Source organism: Taeniopygia guttata, chromosome 21 (assembly GCF_048771995.1).
Source record: "Taeniopygia guttata chromosome 21, bTaeGut7.mat, whole genome shotgun sequence".
In the NCBI taxonomy this organism is placed as follows: domain Eukaryota; kingdom Metazoa; phylum Chordata; class Aves; order Passeriformes; family Estrildidae; genus Taeniopygia; species Taeniopygia guttata.
Window position 1 is genome coordinate 5,675,747 of NC_133046.1, and position 15,835 is coordinate 5,691,581.

At 57.5% G+C, this 15,835-nt stretch overlaps 1 protein-coding gene across 5 annotated transcripts; it reads right to left on the reverse strand.

Annotated features, from left to right (window-relative positions):
* Positions 1-3,094: 3,094 nt before the first annotated feature.
* ZBTB17 (zinc finger and BTB domain containing 17) lies at positions 3,095-13,107 on the reverse strand. 5 transcript variants are annotated; one of them, XM_032752091.3, is made up of 17 exons: positions 12,970-13,107; positions 11,710-11,808; positions 11,160-11,271; positions 9,258-9,464; positions 8,914-9,096; positions 8,497-8,661; positions 8,317-8,418; positions 7,749-7,987; positions 7,514-7,656; positions 6,781-7,081; positions 6,084-6,171; positions 5,504-5,620; positions 5,305-5,425; positions 5,023-5,153; positions 4,720-4,935; positions 3,586-3,675; positions 3,095-3,473 (listed from the first exon to the last, which is right to left on the reverse strand). In XM_032752091.3, the coding sequence occupies exons 4-17, from the start codon at positions 9,460-9,462 to the stop codon at positions 3,196-3,198; spliced, it is 2,379 nt and encodes a 792-aa protein (XP_032607982.3). In that variant the 5' UTR covers positions 9,463-9,464; positions 11,160-11,271; positions 11,710-11,808; positions 12,970-13,107; the 3' UTR covers positions 3,095-3,195. The 5 variants fall into 5 exon arrangements, with proteins under 5 accessions (XP_032607982.3, XP_030145062.4, XP_030145061.4 ...); XM_030289202.4 differs by having other exon boundaries at positions 8,311-8,418; XM_030289201.4 differs by having other exon boundaries at positions 8,317-8,661.
* Positions 13,108-15,835: the final 2,728 nt, after the last annotated feature.

The window sequence follows — 15,835 nt, forward strand, 5'->3', positions numbered from 1 at the left end:
TTGTCTGTCCAGCTGCATGTCCATCCAACCCCACAGCCATGAGTGTGTCCAGCTGTCCGTCCAGCTCAACACTGTACATACAGCCGGACACACGGACATTGTACGTCCAGCTGGACATTGTACATGCAGGTGGACGGACAGACACTTTCCTCCTTCATCCATGAGCATAAATGCTCCAAAAATGCACTTTTTGTCCCCAAGGCCCCTCTCCAAAACCAGCGATTTCACACCCCCGCCACACCCCCCTCACACCCCCGCCCCACCCCATTCCCCACTGTCCATGGGTTTGGAGTTGGGATTGGGCTGGACCCTTCTCCATTCTCAGAGCCTGGGCTGGAGATGGACACAGGGATGGGCCCGGACAGACGGACATGGGGCTGTGGGGGCAGGGCAGGGGCGTGAGGGGGGTGTGGCAGGGGCGTGAGGGGGGCAGGGCAGGGGTGTGAGGGGGCAGGGCAGGGGTGTGAAATCGCTGGTTTTGGAGATGGGCCTTGGGGGCAAAAAGTGCATTTTTGGGGCATTTATGCTCACGGATGAAGGAGGAAAGTGTCTGGCTGGGCAGGTGTCTGTCCACCTGTCCAGATGGACGTCCAATGTCCAAGTGTCCAACTGGATGTACAATGTCCATCTGGACACGCCTCTGTTCTTCTGTCCATCTGACAGATCCACCATCCCCAGTCCCAGCTAAACATTCTCCTGCTTGTCTATTCAGCTTCAATGTCCATCCATCCCCACGGCCATGAGTGTGTCCAGCTGTCCGTCCGGCTGGACACTGTACGTACAGCCGGACACACGGACATTGTACGTGCAGTCGGACACTGTACATACAGCCGGACACATGGACAGTGTACGTCCAACTGGACACTGTATGTACAGCCAGACACATGGACATTGTACGTCCAGTTGGACACTGTACATGCAGGTGGATGGACAGACACTTTCCTCCTCCATCCCTGAGCATAAATGCCCCAAAAATGCAATTTTTTCCCCCAAGGCCCATCTCCAAAATCAGTGATTTCACACCCCTGCCCTGCCCCCTCACACCCCTGCCCCGCCCCCCTCACGCCCCTGCCACACCCCTCTCACACCCCTGCCACACCCCCACCCCATTCCCCACTGTCCATGGGTTTGGAGTTGGGATTGGGCTGGACCCTTCCCCATTCTCAGAGCCTGGGCTGGAGATGGACACAGGGATGGGCCCGGACAGACGGACATGGGGCTGTGGGGGCAGGGCGGGGGCGTGAGGGGGGTGTGGCAGGGGCGTGAGGGGGGTGTGGCAGGGGCGTGAGGGGGGCAGGGCAGGGGTGTGAAATCGCTGGTTTTGGAGATGGGCCTTGGGGGCAAAAAGTGCATTTTTGGGGCATTTATGCTCAGGGATGGAGGAGAAAGGTGTCCGGCTGGGCAGGTGTCTTTCTACCTGTCCAGCTGTACGTCCAATGTCCAATTGTCCAACTGTACGTACAATGTCCAACTGGACGTACATATTCCATCTGTCCATCTGGACACTTCTGTGTTGTTCTGTCCATCTGACAGATCCACCATCCCCATTCCCAGCTGAACATGCTCCTGGTTGTCTGTCCAGCTGCAATGTCCATCCATCCCCACGGTCATGAATGTGTCCAGCTGTCCGTCCAGCTGGACACTGTACGTACAGCCGGACACACGGACGTTGTACGTTCATCTAGACATTGTACATGCAGGTGGACGGACAGACACTTTCCTCCTTCATCCAAAAGCATAAATGCCCCAAAAATGCACTTTTTGCCCCCAAGGCCCATCTCCAAAACCAGTGATTTCACACCCCTGCCCTGCCCAGCTCACACCCCTGCCCCACCCCCCTCACGCCCCCGCCACACCCCCCTCACACCCCTTCCCCATCCCCACCCCATTCCCCACTGTCCATGGGTTTGGAGTTGGGATTGGGCCGGACCCTTCCCCATTCTCAGAGCCTGGGCTGGCCCGGACAGACGGACATGGGGCTGTGGGGTGTGAAATTGCTGGTTTCGGAGAGAGGTCTTTGGGATGAAAAGTGCATTTTTGGGCTAGTTATGGCCATGGGTGAAGGTGGAAGGTGTCTGGCTGGGCAGTGTCTGTCTGTCTGCATGTACGATGTCTGTGTGTCCAGCTGGATGTACAACTGTCTGTCCAACTGGACATGCAATGGTCCCTCTGTCTGGCTGTGAATGTAACCAGCCATGTGTCCAAGCACAGAACTGTCCGTGTGTCCAGCTGGACATGTCCTTGTCCGTGTCTGTCAAACCATCCCTGTGTCCATCTGTCCATCCATCCATCCATTTGTCCGTCCAGCCTGTCCATTGGTCCAGCTGGACAGTGCAGCCTGTCCTGAATCCTCCAGCCCCTCCAGGCTGGGGAGCAGGGACGAGGACAGACGGACACATGGATGGACAGACACGTGTCCAGGTGTCCAACTGGACATGAAAATGTGTCCAGCCTAAAGGTGACCCATCCATGTGTCTCTGCCACTGTCCAACCATCCACGTGGCTTTCCCCGTGTCCATCTGTCCTGCTGGAGGTGCCCCTGTCCGTGCCCTGGGGAGCAGGGGGAGTGTCCAGCTGGATGCTCGGACAGGGGCAGATTTTGGGGGTCCTGCAGCCCCCCAGCCCCAGCAGGAGGGGACAAGGCTGGAGCCAGCGCTTCCCCTGGGATAAGGATGGACACACAGCCCCTGAGACCCCCAGCCCGCCCTCCCAGTGCAGGGCCTGGGGGTCTCTTCTGGGTGTGCCCAGCTATGCCCCAGACCCGGGTGGGGCAGGACAGGCTCCCCTGCATCACCTCCATCCAGCAGCACCTTTTTTCCTGTTTTTACCCCCAAACAGAGGCATCTCCCCTGTCTCCACACCCCTCCCTCGGTGGGGGTCAGCAGGTGAGGGTCTTCTTGGGCTTTACCCCAGAAATGCTTATCTGCTGTTCTGGGTGGGGTTGAAAACCTTAAACCACCGTTTTTATCCTTTCTCATCTCTGAGTCTTTCAGACTGGAGTCTTTCAGTCCCCACCACTGCCCTGCAGCTCTGCAGGAACCCCAAAACATCCCCTGGGCGGGGAGCTGCAACCCCCCGCCCGAAACACCAACCCTTACAAAATATTGCATTTTATTCCATCTCTTTCCTTCCAGAAATACACTTTTTACACCATTTCCGAGCTGTCTCTTAAATAAAGGCTGGGCGGGGGCGGGGTCACTCGGGGGGCGGCGGCGGCCCCTCGGCTTGGGGGGCCGGGGCAGCGGCCGGGGGCGGCTCGGGGCCGTCCCGGGGGCGGAACAGGAGCTCCCCGGCGGGGATGACCTGCTCGGCCGGCCAGCCCGCGGCGCCGTACGGCTGGTAGAAGTCGGGCTCCGCCTGGAACATGACGAGCGCCTGGGCCGTGTGGATGCGAACGTGCTGCGCCAGGCTGCTGGCGTCCAGGAACTTCTCCCCGCAGGAGTCGCAGGCGTAAAGGATCTGCGTGTTGGGGTCTGCCGGGGAAGAGAGAAACGCACACTGCCGGCCCGTGCTGGTATTCCCGGAGGTGCTGGGGTGGTGGGATGGGAGGAGCCAGCCCGGTATTCCCGGTATTCCCAGTCTCACCTGCCTCCTGCACCTGCTTCACTGCTTTGGTGATCTCGGCTTTAAGCGCTTCAGTCTCATCCGCCGTCACCGCAGCCGCCACGGGCACCACTGTGGGAACAAGGGGGGACAGGGACATCAGGGGACAGGGACATCAGGGGGGCCTGGCTGGGCAGGAATTCCCCCCTGTCCGTGGATCCTGCCCAGTGCCGAGGGTGGGAGAGGCTCCAGTGGGATGTGAGGCTGCCCAGACCTGGGTGCTGCACCCTTGGGTAAATCTCCAGCCCAGATATGGGTGCTGCACCCTTGGGTAAATCTCCAGCCCAGATATGGGTGCTGCACCCTTGGGTAAATCTCCAGCCCAAACCTGGGTGCTGCACCCTTGGGTAAATCTCCAGTGCCTCTGGGGGCTCCAAGCTGCACCTCATGGAAAAGCCCCAAACTGCCCCCCAACAAATCAATCTCCCTTTTGGGGTGACTCTCAGGCTCCTCAAACTGCACCCCATGGATAAACCTCCCTTTCAGGACCGCCTCAAGGCACCCAAGCTGCTCCCTAGGGATATTTCCCCTATGGAAGGGCACCAGGGATCCCCTAGGCTGTCCCTCACGGAAATATCTAATTTTTGGGGTGTCTCCTGGAATCCCAAGCTACTTCATGGAGATTCACTCCCCTTTTAGGACAGTCCTGGGATGCCCAAGCTGCATCCCACGGACAACCTTCCCTTTTAGGGTGGCTCCTGGGACCTCGAAGATGCACCCCAATAAATCAACCTCACTTTTGGGACAGTTCCAGGCCCCTCCAGCTGCTCCCCACAGGTACTTTTTCCTTTTGGGCTGACTCATGGAACACCCAAGCTCCTCTCCAGGGATAAAATCTCCCTTTTGGGATGGCATCTGGGACCTCCAAGCTGCACCCATGGGTAAATTTCCCTTTTGGGATGCCTCCTGAGTGCCCTAAGCTGAACCCCCATACATGAACCTCCCTCTGGGGACAACTCTGGGACCAGCCAGCTGCTCCCTATGGATAAGGTTTGATTTCAGAACAACTCCAGGATCTCCCAGCTGCCCCACACCACTAACCTTCCCTTCTGGATGGCTCCCAAGCTTCCCCCATGGATGAACTCCCTTTGGGAACCCCGTGGACCCCCAGCTCACCTGTGAGCTGCGTGACAGCGGTGGCAGCCAGCGCCTCGGTGGCCAATGTCACCATGTCATCGGACGCCACCGTGACGATGTTGACCTCGTCGCCCTCCTCGGGCTCCAGGATTTTGATGCCAGCCTTGCCCTGGTGCACGGTCTTCACGTGGGAGCGCAGGTTGTCCACGCGGTTGAAGCCGCGCCCGCACTTGTCACACAGGAACGGCTTCTCCCCTGGGAGAGGACAGAGAGGACAGAGAGGACAGGGTGTGAGTGAGGGGGAGATGCCTGGGGCAGCGCAGGGCTCTGGGAGGTACCCACCCGTGTGGATGATGATGTGCTTGGACAGGTCGCCCACGTTGACGAAGGCTTTGTTGCAGACGGTGCATTTGTGGGGCCGGATGTTGTCGTGGTGACGGATGTGGTTGGCCAGCTGGCTCGACTGGACAAACCTTGGGGAACGAGGCCACGGTCACACAACCCATGGCACCACCCTGGCACTCCACCCTCCCTCCAGAGAACAGCCAGGGCGAGTGGAGGTGCCCCCTGATACTCCACCACCACCGAAGTGCCCCTCCCGGTATTCCCAAGGGGAATCCTCACCTCTTCCCACAGCGCTCGCACACGTAGGGCTTCTCCCCGGTGTGCTGGCGCACGTGGGCGATGAGGGAGCTCGCCTGGGTGAAGGCTTTCCCGCAGATCAAGCACTGGCACGGCTTCTCTCCTGGGGAAGCACAGGAGGAGGTGGGTGGGGAGCAGGAGGGCGAGGAGAGCCCTCGGGGAGGCGGGAGCGTGTCCGTACCGGTGTGGATGCGGACGTGGCGCTGCAGCGCGCCGGGGTCGGCGAACTGGCGCTGGCAGTGCACGCACACGTACGGCTTCTCCCCGCTGTGGATCCGCAGGTGCCGCTTCAGGTTACCTGGGAGCAGGGCAGGCTGAAGGACATCGGATCCTCCTCCCCCTTTTCCCCCTTCCCCCAGCCCCAGAAGCTCCTTCAGGAAAGCTGGGTGCTATTCAGGGAGCAAGGGAAGTTGGCTGCACCATGCCTGGGATCAGGCAATACTGTGGAAGTGGAGACAGCCAGGACAAGCACCCAGTGTTTGAGGGGACCAAAAGACTCCATTGGGATCACTCCAACCCTCTGTCCCTGCAGCAGGCTGAGAGAAGATGGGAGGAGACATCCCTATCTCCAGCATTTGGATGAAGATCCTCTTTCCAGGATCCATGAGGAAAACCAGGAATTCATGCAGCACAGCCATGGCAGTGCAAAGCCAGGATGAAATCCTTCCTCTGGCTCTGATCCAGCCTCAGAATACTCCCTGCTCCCCCCAGACCATCTAAGTCCTGTCACCCAGCCCCTCAGCCCCCCTCCTCCCTATTACCTGACGTGGTGAACTGCTTCCCACACTCCCGGCACTTCAGGGGCCCATCTGCGATGTGGATCTTCAGGTGAGCCTTCAAATTCCCCACCTGGGGATGGAGAAAGCCCCAAACAACCTCGTCTCCCTTTGGAGCAACCCAAATCCCCGTGGATCCCTTTTGGAGTGGCCTCTGGGCCCTCCAAGCTTCACCTCATGGATAAACCACTCTTTCCAAGCTCCAAGACCCCCAAGCTGCATCCCATGGATAACCCACCCTTTCAGGACCACTCTGGGACCCCCGGCTACACCTCATGGATACACCACCATCCCAGGACCATTCTGGGAGCCCCAAAATGCATCCCATGGATAATCCACCCTTTCAGGACCACTCTGGGACCCCCAGCTACACCTCTATGGACACACCACCACCCCAAGGCAGCTCTGGGAGCCCCAAACTGCATCCCATGGATAATCCACCCTTTCAGGACCACTCTGGGACTCCCAGCTACACCTTCATGGACACACCACCATCCCAGGACCCTTCTGGGAGCCCCAAACTGCATCCCATGGATAATCCACTCTTTCAGGACCACTCTGGGACCTCCAGCTACACGTCATGGACACACCACCACCCCAAGACAGCTCTGGGAGCCCTGAACTGCATCCCATGGACAAATCTCCCTTCCAGGACCACCCTGGCCCAGCTTCCCCATCACACCTGGTTGAACTTCTTGTCGCAGTGGGGACACTTGTGCTCCTTGTCGGTGTCGTGCGTCTCCAGGTGGCGCATCTTGGAGGTGGGGTCGGAGAAGGAGCGCCCGCAGTAGTCGCACTGGTAGGGCTTCTCCCCGCTGTGCACCAGCTGGTGCCGCTTCAGGTTGCCCGAGGTGGTGAAGAGCTTGCCGCAGTCCTCGCAGCGGTAGCGGGCCTCGCCCGTGTGCCGCTTCTTGTGCAGGTTCAGCAGGCTGATGAGCCGGTAGCTCTTCCCGCACTCCTCGCAGCCGTACGGCTTCAGCGGGCTGGGATGAGGGGGGAATGTTACACCCAGCACCGGGGTCTCGCTGCCCCAGCCAGCCCCAGGAATCACGGAATGGATTGGGTTGGGAGGGGTCTCCAAGCTCATCTTTTCCACCAGAGCCCACCTGCCACTAGGCCAGGTTGTTGCTAGCCCCATCCAACCCTGAACACTTCCAGGGATGGGGAGTCCATGAAACAACATGAAAGAGAAGAACAATTTGGACAATGCTCTCTGATAGTGTCTGTGCAGGGCCAGGAGTTGGACTCGATCCTTGTGGATCCCTTCCAACTCAGGACTATTTTGAGACTGTGGAAGAGGCAGAAAGACAAATCTCCTCCAGGATACCCCAACACAACAGTGAATTTGCAAAGGATTCCACCATTCCCAGCAAACCTCACACTTTTCAGGTGTCTTTCCCTGGCTCCACCTGTACCTGTGTGTCTTCTCGTGGGCCTTGCAGGCGGCTGGGTCGGAGAAGGCCTTGCTGCACTCCCTGCACGAGAAGGGCTTCTCCCCAGTGTGGATACGGATGTGCCGCTTGAAGTTCCCGGTGTGGGTGAACTCCTTCCCGCAGTCCTAGGGATGGAGGGACAGGCACTGTCACCCTGCTGTCCCCGAGGCACCCGGTGGCACCGGGAGCTGCTGCCCAGGAGCGCGGCCGGCCTCACCTCGCACTTGTGTGTGACGGAGCCGTAGGCCTTGGACTCGGTGCGGTCGCTGTAGGTGCCGGAGCGCAGCAGGCGCGGCTCCCCCGAGTTCTCCTGCCCGGAATCCGTGCTGCCCGACTCGTTATCCTCAGTGTTTTCCCCGTTCTCCAGCTGGGTGGGCTCCTCCTCGGGGATTTTACCCTCATCTTCCTCCTCCACTATCATCTCCTCCTCTTCCTCCTTCCTTTCCGGCTTCGTCTCTGCAGGACGGTAGAAAATGGGGACGCTCAAATTTGGGAGTGGCAGCAGAGGCACAAAATCCACCTGTATTTCCTAACCTAAAGATAGTGGGATTAGGCATCCCTTGTCCCCAGGGAAATCACAGAAACACCAAAGTTGGAAGGGAAGTGACAGCTCATCCACCATCACCTTTGCTTGGAATCACTTTGCATTTGCAGGTGATTAGCCCTGTGCAGGCAGAGAATTTCCCAACTCTCCTCACTATGCTCCCAAAACTCCCACAATTAATTCCACAGATAACAAGGGTTCAAGCCCTGCCCAGCTTTGCCCCAGCCCCGCTCACCAGCACCTCCTGTCCCGGCAGTGTCCGTGAGGCTGTCGCTGCTCTCCGAGGGCTGCGGGAGCCCGGGAACGTCGGCCTTGGGATCCTCCTGGGTGGCAGTGCCTGTCCCTGTGAGCGCCGGAGCGTCAGGACAGGGTGTGCTGGGGGTGACAGCGGGGCCCAGGCTGTCACCCCTGGCTGGCTCACCTTCCTGGCCAGCCGGCTGCTCCGCAGGCGCCTCGGGCTGTGCTGCGGCCTCTGCCTTCTCCTCCTTCGCCTCGGTGTCGGGAGCAGCTGCTTTGGCTTTGTCAGGCTCCCCCAGAGCTTCTGCCACCACCGATGGCTTGTCATCAGCCGCCACCTTGTCAGCTCCTGCGAGGGAACAGGCGAAACCATCCAGCTGCTGCTGCCAGCAGCACTCCCAAATCCCACACAATTCACAGAAGTAGCAATTTTTCAACTGCTGGTGCTGCCCAAGAGGATAAATCCCATCCAGGCGCACCAGATACACCCAGGGACTGGGTTTGCAAGGTGGCCAAGGAGCATGAGTGGATAAATTTTGATCTGCACAAGTGGGTAAATCTTGACTTTGCCTGGGTGAGGGGAAGCCAGGAGGATACGTACCAATCTGCTGCTGGTTCAGCCCAGGGGGATTTTCTGGGGGCACAGAGAGAGATTTGAGTGCGTTGCAAGCGCTGACAATCTCCTGCATCTGCAGGAAACCTGCCACAGCCAGCACATCCTCCACATTCTCAGGGCTCAGGCTCAGCTTAGCCGTGTACATGAACTCCAGAACCTGGCCCAGGCCTGCAGGGGAGGCGACACAACCAGAAATGAGCCCTCACCCCTCACTCTTTCATCCTGAAATGTTCAAAATAACAAGCTGAAGAGCCTCCCTCACAGCCCGAGCAAGGAGCTGTGTTGTTTAAGGAGCTGGGAGGGATCCTGGATAAAAACCCCAGGCCTACCTGCGGCGTTGCTGATGTCCAGGTGCACCACGTCCTTCTGGTCCACGAAGAGCATGCGGAAATAGTCGCTGCAGGCGGCCAGCACGGCCTTGTGGGCCTTGAAGTCGATGCCGTCCACCACGAAGGTGCAGTCGCAGAGCAGCCCCAGCTGCCGCTGCTGGTTCAGCTGCTCCAGCACCTGCTGGCTATGCTGCGGGAAATCCATGGCTGTGGGAGGCAAAAAACACCACAGGGCTGGGGGTCAGGTGTGGGGTGAAACCACCCAAGGGGTTGTGGAGGAGGAGAGATCACAAAACACAACCTCGTGGTTAAAATACAGCACGAAAAGGTGAATTTCAGCTCCGCTCCTGGCTAAACCCAACCCCAAACCCTCTCCTAGAACAGCCACGACTCCAGCACTGGGCTAGGAGGAGTTGGTGGAACAGCCACGATGGCTTCAACCATGACAATATTCAGAACACAGCTACTGCTCCTCAGCTGGTCCAAGCAGCGAGTAGGAACCTTGTCACCTCTGCAGACACAAGTGCCATCGCCCCTCCTCTGTGTCACAGCTCCTGCCAAGGCCACGCATGGGAGTGTTCATCCAAACCTTCCAGCTGCTCATGTCACGATACCGAGGAATTTTTATATTTTATTATGTGTTTGGAGGGAGTTCTCCACGCCTGGAGCACAGCTCTGCCTAAGGAATGCTGCAAATTGCTGGAAACGTGGCAAAACCCCAATTTTCCAGCAGGTCCTTGTCAGCAAAGTGCCACACTGTGGATTTTCTCCTGAGCTACATCCGTAGGCTGAATGAAGGTTTTCACTTGGCTTTGTCTTCCAACAATGATTCCGGTGCTGAAGGGAATTGGGAATTGTTTCAAGGGGTTGGCAACGGGGGAAGCAGAAAGGAAGCAGGGACTATCCAGTTATTGTTCATGCAGGAAGTCTCCAAAGCTCTGGACGCTGGAGCAGGAAGGTTGCAGCTGGGGAAACACTCCTGGATTCCATGCTCGGTGTCTCTGAAAGTTTCCAGCCCATGGAAGTTGTTTTTCCACTTCATCACCTCTTAAATCAGGAGTTTCCAGTCAGGAACAAGCGAGAGGTTTGGATCCACAACACCAGGCACTTCCAGCTCCGGTTCCTTCCGTGATCAGCGGTCAGAGGGAGCCTCCTCCTGTCAGCTGCGGGTGCCAGCAACACTTGGGGAAGGATCTTCCTCCCCTGGATTCCTTCCATGGGCATTCCCAGTGTGGGTGAGAGGCCAGGACCTCTCTGACAGCATCAGATCGTGCACAGAGAGAGGAAGTTTGTTCCACTCCATTTTGTCGTTGCAATGAACTCCCTGCCCTGGCTTTCCCCCAGCTCTCCAAACTCCCCCAGCCTGTCCCAAAATACATCCCTGACAGCCAGAAAAAACAGTACTTGGGTCAAGACACTGCACAGCATGGCCCAGTGTGGTTTGCAAAGCTCTGGAGAAAAGGGGGAGCATTTTTCCTGCAGGGTAAACAAGGCTGTGTTCCCTGCTCGGAGAGCTCTCTGCGCAGCAGGACCTGAGGAATCCTGACAGTTCCATGCACTAAAAGGGTATTTTAGGGAATTTGTGGGAGGCACTTTGCATCTGAACGACGATTTTTAACGTTCCAGGATTGGACTTGTCTCAGCTTTGCTCCCCAGCTTTGAGAAGGAAGTAAAAATCCAGGAAACTCAACCCCTCCCCAAAAAAACTTCCTATTTTCTTCAGTGTCCCCTGTAATGTCACGTTCCAGCTCCCCTGGAAGCGCAGCAGGGAGAGGCTTGGATGAGCTCTCTATACCCATGCCCAGCAGCCAATGTCACCCCTACCCACTACAACCCCTGACTCTGAGGTTTGACAATCCCAAACACCTGGAGCCAACCCCCAGGAGTGGTGCCCGAGCTCACCCCTGTGCTGTGGGGAGCAGAGATACCCAGAGGATCGAGGGCCAGAGGGTTCTGTCTCTCCTCCAGAAATTTCCCTTTTCCAAATGCTCAGGTCAGTCTCTACGCAGCCATCCTGGGAAAAAAATGGGATGGAAAAACTCAATTTTAAACCTCCAGCCTTGGGTGCTGAAGGTGCAAAATCCCCGATGCAGAACTGGGCATCCTCTGGTCTCCCCTCAGGGGAGACGATTCCCCTCCCAACCTCTCCCCGACGAGGTTGTTGAGTCTCTCATTATCCAATTAATCATGCAGAAACTCATTATGAGCCCACCCACGCCCTCCACACAGATAAATACAGCAGCTGCAGTCCCAGGGAGCTTCCCACGCCAGCTCTGCTAAGCGCTCTCGCTAATTAGCGACATTACCTCTCCCCTTCCCTGCCATGAAAAACCCCCAAACCTCCCTAAATTGGGAAAAAACAGTGAGTTAAACGCTGCCTTTCCAGGCTGTCAGCACCCAGCCATCCATGCTGGGAAGATGAAAGGGAAGAGGAGGTTTGTTTCCTGCCCACCGTCAGCTCCCGCCTCGTGCGTCAGCTCGGGGAACGGCGCGGCCCCAACCCTCGCTGCCTCTGCCCACAGGGCTCTGTCCTCATTGCCAGGAACGGATCCTGCAAGGGTTTTAATGAAAAAAATAAAGTTTCAAGCTGATCTGAGCAGAGCAGCTCCATATAGTAATAATAAATAATAATAATAATAATAATAATAAGGAACATGGAATAGGGAAGGGCTGCAGAGTTTGTGGTCGGAAGTGGAAGGCAAGCTGTGAGAGGGGAAATGAGCACAAAAAGGAAAAAAATGTGGTGAAAAGGAAATAAAGTGAGAAAGACACGAGAAGAGGGACATCCTGACACCGCACAGGGAACAGACATCCTGAGGATGCCTTGGCTATTTGGATTTCAGGCTTTTGGATGTGCTGGTGCTGCTCTGGAACTCCAGATGATCACCTGAACATCACCTGAGCCTGAGATCTGCCCTGAAACCCCTCCTGTGTCTGCAGCACCCAGGGATGACCAACCCTTGTCTCCTCGGGGAAAAATACCCTTTAGAATGCTGGCTGAGGGTTGGAATCTCGGGAGAAGCCTCTGATGCAGAAACAAAACTGGTCCAGGAAATATGTCACCCATGCCGGCCCGCAGAGGGCAGGGACAACCAGGAGGGGCTGTCACCTCGCCAGAACAAGGGAAAATCCCGTTTTCCTTGCGGGTTTCCCCGTCCCTGAGGTGCAGGGATGTGCCTGGAGCTGGCTGGGGGTTGTGATCCCCGTTCCCCAGCACCGGGAGGATCTTTGGGTGGCCCGAGGTGGCCCCAAGCCCGGGGGGACACACGGCTTCACCCATGGCCTGGCCCGAGTCCCCTCACGGCCGGGGGTGGCAGGGACAGGGACAGCCCCCGCGACAACCACGAGCCCCTTGCTCCCCTCACCACAGCCACCGACCCCCGTTCCCCTCACGACAGCCACCGACCCCCGTTCCCCTCACGACAACCAGCCCCCCCCCACTCCCCTCACAGCAGCCCCGACCATATCCAGCAGCCCCTCGTTCCTACCGCCACAACTCCCCGTCCCCCACCAGGACAACCAGCACCCCCCCCGTTTCCCAGGGCCCGCCCCTCCGCAGCGTGCCCTCAAAGTACCGGGGTGACCCCCAAAGCGGCTCCGTTACCCCACAGGCAGCGAGCCAGGCCGCGGCCTCCTCCCCTCCCAGCGCTCGTGTGCTACTCAGCCCTCTCCCCAGCCCTTCCAGCGCTCTCCCGGAGCCCCCACGCCGCACCTGCCATGCCGGGCCCGGCGGGGCCTCACCCGCGGCCCGCGGCCCTCACCGTGACACCGACCAGACAAAGGGCGCCGCCATCTTGGCGCCGGGCGGAAGCGGCGTCGCCCCGGCCCGCCCAGCGGCGCCACTGCGCGTGCGCGGCGGGGGCCCGGTCACCTTCCCGCCCCTTCCTGCCGCAGCGGCGCCGCCATGACAGTGGGGGGGCGGTGCTGAGGGACCGGGGGGAGACATGAGGGGCCATGAGGGGCCATGAGGGACCGGGGTGGGACATGAGGGGTCCAAAGGGGCCATGAGGGACTGAGGGGAGACATGAGGGGCACAGAGGGGCCATGAGGGACCCAGAGGGGCTATGAGAGGCTGAGCGGAGCCATGAGGGGCTTGGAGGAGCAATAAGGGACCCAGAGGGGAACCATGAGGGATTGCAGGGAGCCATGAAGGGTCCAGAGGGGCCATGAGGGACAGAAGGGATCCATGAGGGGCACAGAGGGGCCATGAGAAGCTGAGGGGAGCCATGAGGGGCTGAGGAGAGCCATGAGGGGCATAGAGGGCTATGAGGGACCGGGGGGGAGCCGTGAGGGGCCATGAGGGACCCAGAGGGGAACCATGAGGGGTCCAGAGGGGCCATGAGGGACAGAAGGGATCCATGAAGGACAGAAGGGATCCATGAGGGGCACAGAGGGGCTATGAGGGGTTGAGGGGAGCCATGAGGGGCACAGAGGGGAACCATGAGGGGTCCAGAGGGGCCATGAGGGACAGAAGGGATCCATGAAGGGCACAGAGGGGCTATGAGGGGTCGAGGGGGGCCATGAGGGGCACAGAAGGGGCATGAGTGTCCTAGAGAGCCATGAGGGACCCAGAGGGAATGAGGGGAGCCATGGGGACCCCAGAGGAGCCATGAAGGGCACAGAGGGGCCATGAGGGACTGAAGGGAGCCATGAGAGGCTGACAGGAGCCATGAGGGGCTGACAGGAGCCATGAGGGGCTGACAGGAGCCATGAGGGGCTGACAGGAGCCATGAGGGGCCACAAGGAGCCATGAGGGGCCAAAGGAGGCCGAGCACAGCAGTGAGGCTCGAAGGTCCCGGTGCCGCCACCATCGCTGCGTTCATCACCAGCCGTGTCCCCAGTCACCACATCACCCCTGCTTAAACACCCCCGAGGTGGCCATTCCACCGCTGTGCCAGTGCCTGACCACCCACTCCATGAAAATTCTCCGTGTATCTAACATAAACCTTCCTTGCCACGACTTGATGCCGTTCCTCGTTTCCTGTCACTTGTTCTCTTGGCTCCATCCTTCCGTCAGGGAGAAGGTTCCCAGTTGTTGGAAATAATATAACTTTCCTAACTAATTTTTAATTAGTTGTTTTAGTTAATTGCAAGCAGCACCCACTTTCACCAGTACTAGTTAAGTTTCTACACAGACTCTTGTTACTCAGGTCATTAATCACCAAAACCTTGAGTTTGTTAAAAGTAACCCTGACAAGCTTCTATAAAGCCAAAGGCATTTGAAGATTGGACATCTGGTATCCTAAATTTATGGCCCTTCAAGAATATTGGAGTAACCAGAAAATAGAGAGGAGATTAAGCCTGGAAAGCTGGAGATTTCAAGCAGATGATAAAAGGACTATAAAATCAATAACCAACAGAGGACAGTATGTTAATTAATTAGGAGTATTATGTGACTTAGAACCGATGAACATTAATTTATTTGTTTGCTGACAATGTATAAATAAGTGAAAAAGTTTTGTATTGGCTACAGGAGTACCTTTGATCCCCTTGTCCGTGTTAAACTTTTGATAAAGAGTTTAACACGTCTCCAAAACCTGTTTTTTTCCCCAGCTTTCCTGGCACGAACGAGCTGCTGTGGGGTGTGTTTGGGGCCAGGCTGATCCCTCTGCTCATCTCCGCTGTCCCACAGCGATTCGGGCAGAAATCGAGTGATTTTCCCTCATTTTCCTCCTCCTTCCTCCGCACCTCCCCGGGCCGGGGCCGCTAGATGGCAACCGGTGACCAGCGCTGGTACCGGGGTGGCTCTGGGGACCTGGGGACAGCCGGTGCCACTGATAGTAAAAGGGTTTTAAAATCATGGGGATTTAGGGTTAAAAGGAAAATTAAGCTTAATAAGCCCTGAAAAGATAAATAAATACCCTAAGTATATGAAGACTTTGTACCTTGCTAGAGCTGCACCTGTGTAGCTAGTACATGATAAATTGTTAGAAGCGATGGTTGTTTAGTAATTAAATATAATTACTGTTTAATCGTAAGAATAACCACGAGAAACTGTGGACAGGGGCCTAAGAAAGATCACGAGAAACTCATGTAAATGTATAAAATAGAACGATATAAGTTTAATAATTAATATGTAAGTTATATAAGGATAGAATATAAAATGCGTTCAGCTCGAAAGCCGTGTCGGAGTCAGATTTGGGTCTGCAGAGCTCTCAATAAAAGCACCTGCAGATAATCATATCCTGTGATGATGCGTGTCCCTGAACGCTGACCCCACGACCCGACGGCCGCCTCCCCGAGCCCCCACAAGCTCAGCCCGGACTCCGAACCCTTTTTCCCGCAGGGATTGCCCGTGCCTGGGTCGCTGCCCGGAGCAGCAACACGAGCCGGGCTGCGGGGCCATAAACAGCCGCTGCCGCCCCACTGTTGTGGGTACACACATGGGTACAGCACAGCCCGGCCCTTCCTCCCCCCAAAACACAGCCCTGGGGTTCGGCTCCTCATCCCGGCTCCCTGGGGCATCGAAGGTGGGCGAGGGGAGGAGGAGGAGGGCTTGGTGCCCTTCCAGGTGGGTCGGCAGCCGGACAGCTGAGGGAATGGCTCTGAAATAGAGCTTCGGGGAAGAAATGAGTCAC

Bases quoted from the DNA above. Each gene is read 5' to 3' on its own strand.
- ZBTB17 (XM_030289197.4), bottom strand. From the start codon at position 9,462: ATGGATTTCCCGCAGCATAGCCAGCAGGTGCTGGAGCAGCTGAACCAG. The intron at 5,621-6,083 runs GTAATAGGGAGG...CCCTGCTCCCAG, and splicing joins GAAGCAGTTCACCACGTCAG to GTAACCTGAAGCGGCACCTG. The intron at 5,426-5,503 runs GTACGGACACGC...GTGCTTCCCCAG, and splicing joins CCACGTCCGCATCCACACCG to GAGAGAAGCCGTGCCAGTGC.